General features: G+C 44.0%; 1 protein-coding gene across 1 annotated transcript; it reads left to right on the top strand.

Annotated features, from left to right (window-relative positions):
- Positions 1-2,859: 2,859 nt before the first annotated feature.
- Positions 2,860-6,259, top strand: LOC136515266 (uncharacterized). The gene is made up of 5 exons (XM_066508910.1): positions 2,860-3,503; positions 3,980-4,207; positions 4,258-4,448; positions 5,519-5,632; positions 5,841-6,259. Exons 1-5 carry the CDS (start codon positions 2,860-2,862, stop codon positions 6,257-6,259), a joined length of 1,596 nt encoding a protein of 531 aa, XP_066365007.1.
- The last annotated feature ends 253 nt before the right edge of the window (positions 6,260-6,512 follow it).

Here is a 6,512-nt window from a genome sequence, read left to right as displayed (position 1 = left end):
GGCCGTGGGGAACAACTGGCGACGGGGGCCACGAGGACTGGCGTGTGGCGGGTACTCAGGGCTCAGGCTATAGCGGGGAGTCGAGGTGGCAGCCGTGAGGAGACTCGAGAGTCGAGATTAGAGGAGTGAGAAGAGGTAGGGTTAGAAGTTTTATGCTAGATGGGCATTTACTACTGTTATTGGGTTTCACCCATATTTGAAGAATCCGGGTCAAATCCAGATCTTTTCCGCCCAAATACGGGACCCCGAGAAAACTGGGTGGGAAAAGAGCTCTCCCTTTTCCGTCCCGATCCCACCGACTTCCATCCCGCATCCCATCCTGTTTTCGGATTTTTTTCGAGAATACGAAAACGGGCAGGGTCAAATGTAGACATGCTGGGTGGGTCAGGTCAGGGAATTATCCCGTCCGTTTTCAGCCGGACGGTTTCCTCTCCCGCGCGCTGCCACTGCCGGACTCCTCGGTGCTATTCGACGGCCCTCTCCCGCGCAGCTGCCGCGTGGGCGGCGGCAGGGAGCCGCCCGGATCTCCTCCCAGCTCACCGGCTCGATCTCCTCCCCGCCCTAGATCTCCCTCCCGCGACCTGCCGACGCTGCCACCTGCCTCCGCCACTCCGGGCTCGAGCGCCACCCGGCCATGACGCGAGCGTGGCTCGCCGCTCCCCCGACGCGAGCACGCCACCCGGCCAGGCTGCAGTGGAGGAGGTACAGGAGGAAGGGTGAGATACAGGCTAGCTTGCTTTGAGGACGGTGCTAACCTAGATATGGATTTGAAATTCATCAGCAGTCTTGAACATTGGATTAATTAGTCTCTGATGAATTGCACCCTTTCGGCTTATCCAGAAACCGGCTTGTTCAGCTTGTTTTTTTTAGCCGGAATAGTATTTTTCTCTCACAACAATTCAGTCAGAACAGTGTTTTTCAGCCAGTTTCAGCGAAGTTTCATCAAGCCGAATGGGGCCATAAATTGGTACTTTCTGCTCTATACCTTTGATATCAAAGTTTCAATTATTTTTTATTTTTGAACTAGGTATTAGGTCCCATAATTATGGTGTGGCATCTTCCTGCCTAATGTTTTTTAGAGAACATACTATATACCGTTAAACTCTGTCTATGTTGTCTCAACATAGCAGGTCCCAAGCCCTGGTAAAGGAGGAGGGTTGTAATAGGCGTGGCGAGCCAACGTTAAACCTAGCCATTCTAATGGAGAATGAAACCCGAAAGAGGTAGAGGAAGACCAAAGTTGACTTGGGTAGAGGCAATAAAAGGAGACTTGAAAGGATGGAATACACCAAAAGACTTAGCCTTAGATATGAGTGCTTGGAAAATAGCTATTCACGTGCCTGAACCATGATTGCTTCTGCTTGGGTTTCAACTCTAGCCTACCCTAACTTGTTTAGGACTTAAAGGCTTTGTTGTTGTTGTCGTCGTGTATACTATATACCGTTAAATCCGTAACACTAGTGCCTGAATTCATATCATATTAGGTATGACTTAATTCATGGTCATAGGGAGTTGTGATTCAGATAGTGTATTATATGTTACACTCCAAATTTACATTCTGGAAAGTGGAAAGTTAGGATTCATATGGCGCCTTTGTTCATCTACGCATTATAATTTCCTATCAGTGGGTCGTGCTCGGCATAGGTTATGATGCGGCCCTATTGGGTGAAGCAGGGGTTTACGGGGTTTTCTCTGTTGGTTTCACACTTTGACTTAGGTTTCGTCTCAGAGTAAACACGTGGGGGTGGGGGGGGGGGGGGGGGGGGGGGCGTTGCTATTCCCCACTGCTGAGCTTTTTTATATCTAAAACTGCAAGTAAGAATAGTAACATTATTTGACCATGTTATGCAGGCAATCAACCACCCATAGAATTCCTCTCACTTTATTGGCTTGCGCATGGATTACCCAGGGGGCAATCTCAGAGATTTCCTTCAAAATAATGGGCGTCAGGTGCTTCAAAGAGTGGAAAACAACTACAGCTTGAGATATTTCATGGAAAATGAGATACGGAACATTACTGATGGATACAAGACTATTCTGGGAAGAGGGCCATTCGGTGTGGTCTACAAAAGGAACGCTCGATGATGGATCCTCAGTTGCCGTAAAGAGATATATACATGGGACCCATAGAGAGGCGTTTGCCAAGGAGGTGATGGTGCACTCTCAAATAAACTACAAGAATGTTTTTTTTTTTGAAAGACCCGGAACAAAGCCGGTATATATTAATAAGGAGAGAAAAGAATTACATGCGCAAGCAACGCAAACGACTTCCCAGTTTAACAGACTGTCAATCTGGGCAAAAAAAACTTAATGGACTACTCACAATCTACGGATACAACAAGAGGCCATAACAACTTGGCCTCCACAATCAACCCATATGCATCTTCTAACTCCCTAAAACGACTCCCAAACATTTTCTCCCGACATCCAGAACATCTCTGCCTACAACCTGCTTGCAGCAAGCTCCATCCAATTCTCTAAGGCAATACCTTAGCCACTGTCTTGTACTCCCCAACGCTAATAAACTGGATGTGGCAACTCACTGACCCACAAATAACACATGTGCAGCCCATTGAAACAACATGACCGACTGTTGCTCGAAAAATCTGCATGAGCACAATCATCAGACCTCCATCTCGGCCATCCCTGACTCTGCTGCTATTGCAGCTAGGGCCTTGCAGAGCTCCTTGTTGCCCAACTTCGCCGCAACCCTTATTGCCTTGACTGCCTCCTCCGGGAGGTCCTGTCCGAAACTTTCAACAAACTCTGTGATTGCTGCATCCGGCGCCGGTGCCCAACTACAAGAATGTTGATAGACTTCTGGGCTGCTGCACGGAGGAAAATGCTCTAATGATTGTCATGGAGTTTATCTGTAATGGGAACATCAACAGCATACTTCATGGCAACAGCGCTAACAGTTGGATTCCCTTCCCTTTGGAAAAAAGACTAGAAATTGCCATTGAGGTTGCTGAAGTATTATGGTGCATGCATTCAATGTATAGTCCAGTTCTCCATGGTGACATCAAACCTGCTAACATACTGCTAAATGAAAATCTTACACCAAAGATATCAGATTTTGGAATTGCAAGACTCCTTTGTGCTAATGGGCCCCAGCAAACTTCCACTGTCATTGGTTCCATAGGTTACCTTGATCCAGCATACTGTGAGAGTGGAATTCTAACCCCAAAGAACGATGTTTACAGCTTTGGAGTGGTTTTGCTAGAAGTTATCACAAGGAAAAAAGCAGTGGATGGGACCATTACCCTTGCTCAAAGTTTTAATGAGGCTCTTACAAAAGGGGAGGATGTGCAGCACATGTTTGATGAGGAAATCAGTGTTGCAGAAAACAAGAAGTTTCTTGGAGACATTGGACAGTTAGCAGCTAAATGCTTGCGGAGGGACATCAAAACACGTCCTGAAATGGTTGAAGTAGCTACTAGTCTAAGGATGATCAGGAAAGCTATGCAGATAGATCAAGAAACTCACATCGGGAGACCAATTTGGCAATTTAAAAATTTTCAATGAAATTGAAATGAAAAAGATGACCAAAAACTACCGCATGACCTTTCGGAAAGAGTCATGTGAATGTCTCTACATTGGAGTCCTTGACGAGGATCGTCCAGTTATAGTAAGACAACTTAAAACATGTTCCGATACTGAGAGAGAAATGTTCCTAAACACTATGAACATATTGAGCCAAAAGAATCACAAAAACATTGCAAATGTTGTTGGCTTTCGCCTAGGAAAATCCATTTTAGAGTGTGTATACGAGTCTTTCTGTGATTTATCCAAGTCAAAGTTTGGATCTCTATTGTTATCTAACAGAAACCTCTATGACACTATCTGCTCCATAGAAAAAAATTCCCCTTCATCAACGTTTGTCAATAGCAGTCCAGTGTGCAGAGGGCCTGATTCATATCCATTCATTAGTAGCTGAAAGTCCTGATTTGTGTGGTTCGAGCCTCTTGGGAAATTTCAGGTTTGTCAATATATTTCTGAACAAGAATTTTGTGCCAAAAATCTTCAATTGGAACTTGTCAACATTTCTTGGACTTTCAACTGTGCAGAATACTGTTCATGACAGTGGACGAGAGTATTATTCAGACCCAAGGGATGTTTCTAGTCAGCTTTTTAACCTGAAATCTGATGTTTATAGCTTTGGAGTTGTTCTTTTAGAGCTCATCACTTGGAAGACAGTGCGACACATGTATGATGGAGGGTTCATGTGCTTACGACAGACTTCATTCATTCCTATAGAACTGACCATGGTGCAATAGAAATTTTTGGCAAGGTTTACGATGAACAAGGCAAGTCCTTCATTCACGAGGCCATTGCCATTGCTGTTGATTGCTTACAACCTCATATCGAAGATAGGCCAGAAATGAATGTTGTACTTTCCCGTCTCCGGATTATCGCTTCAGCTCAAAGTATCAGAAGCAAACTCACTGGTACACGCAATGAAATCTCTTCTCGTCCTGGTCTGTTAGGCTTAACCTTCTAGATACACACATAAAAAATAAATAGAACCTGCAGTACTTAAGGTTTAGGTGTACCTTTCAGCACAATAAAATGCACCCTTACCATATACGCTGTTCATTAAATTTTGGTTTGAAGTGGTGTACCATGTATATCAAAATATAATATTTGTTTTATTGTAGTGCTTCTAAGAAAATAAGAGTTTCTGGCGAAGCGATCATCTTTTCCTATTGTATTTACTTCTTCGTTTCTTCAATGCAGCTGGTGATAACAATATATCTAGCCAACACACAGTTCCTGCCACTGTCAGCAATACTGCTAAACTTCATCTAACTCTTACTCTTACACCGACCAACCGACCATTTCCCTAGAGGAACTGAATGAAGTAACCAGGAACTTCAGTATTGATCTTCTTATAGGGCAGGGATCATACGCCCAAGCTTTCTTGGCAGTTCTTAAAGATGGACAGAAATCTGCCATAAAAAAGCTTGATCATGTTGAAGAAATTCAAGTACAGGTCATGCATCTGTGCCTTGCTTTTCCACCTTTTTCAGTAATTGTTGTTTTTCTGGGTCCGAGTTATTGGGGAGAGAGGAGTTGACCGATGGACATGGTGGCATGGGCACAGGGAAAGAGGGTATGGAGGAGGGGGAGAGGCGGTGGCACCTAGGATGAGGAAGTGAGAGTTGTTTAGAAGACTGTAGCAAAAAGGCAGAGGAGCAAAACCCTGTCTCTGCTTTATCAAAATAGTTGCATTTCCCCTTTTATTTACAGGAAGGATCCAACTTGACGTCCAAGTAAATCCATTATCTGGACTCTTCCTAAAACTAACCTAGAAAACACCGTCCCGGCGGTGGTGCTACTGTAATCATGGTACTGTCCTGTGTCCACTTAGGCGAAAGTACCTGTGGAACTGTTCACGAGCCTAATTTGGTCACTTATTGGGCCTATTTGATCCTGGGCCATTATATTTTCATTTTTTAGTATGTACAACAAAGGATTAGTTTCTGACAACTTGTGTTGCAAGTTCCGGCCATTTTAGGAATGAGTCAGCATGACAATGTTGTGCAACTTCTTGGATATTTTGTCAAAGAGAAAACTCGTGTTCTTGCTTATGAGTACGCACCAAGGGGATCCTTGTATGATATTCTTCATGGTATGGAATAACCCTAGATTTACTTTCATAAGCTTCAAGCTTGATCATTTGGTGTTTTCTTGTTAGCCTTAGACATAGGGCAATGTCATGATTATGTTAAAAAATTTGAACCAATCGTATCAATCGCATTGTTAGTCTACTAAATAATCTACAAAGTATCAAGCTCGGAAAGCCCAGATGATATTCTTCGAATTCGCCATGATTTTAGGTAAAAAGGGTGTCAAGGGAGCCCAACCAGGACCACTTCTGTCATGGTTGCAGCGTGTGAAGATTGCCATAAGTGCTGCAAAAGGCCTCGAGTTCCTCCGTGACAAGGCTGATCCTCCCATCATCCACAACAACATCAAGTCTAGCAACATACTTCTCTTTGACAATGATGTTGCAAAAGTAGGTGATATTGGTGCCTCAACACATGAAGCCCCTAATAGGTTTGATAAGTACTATGAGACTGTTTGGGATTCTCGCAAATATGCTTCTGGCTGGGAAGCACCTGAGTATGTGATGGAATCCTTCTACACTTTCAGAATTACACTTATGCCTAGGCTGATAAATGATATGCCAGCATTTTGTGTGTTGTTGCCTTCTTTGAACTTGTTAGGTGCACAATCACAGGAACATATAGCATAAAGAGCGATGTCTATAGCTTCGGGATTATACTGTTGGAGCTTTTAACTGGTCGTAAAGCATTCGATTGGAATGCCATGTGCCGGCGTTTCGAGTTGCCACCGACTAGTAAATTTCTAATATTGCGCGTCTGGCTCGGATGGTGTGCTAAGAGGACACGAGGTTTATACTGGTTCAGGCAGAATGTCCATATGTCCAGTTCGTTGGTGTTGCTCGTGTTACTAGCACGAAAAGTTCGTAGTAGGGGTTACAAACG

Source organism: Miscanthus floridulus, chromosome 17, assembly GCF_019320115.1.
Source record: "Miscanthus floridulus cultivar M001 chromosome 17, ASM1932011v1, whole genome shotgun sequence".
Lineage (NCBI taxonomy): Eukaryota > Viridiplantae > Streptophyta > Magnoliopsida > Poales > Poaceae > Miscanthus > Miscanthus floridulus.
This window is presented reverse-complemented; position numbering and strand designations above follow the sequence as displayed.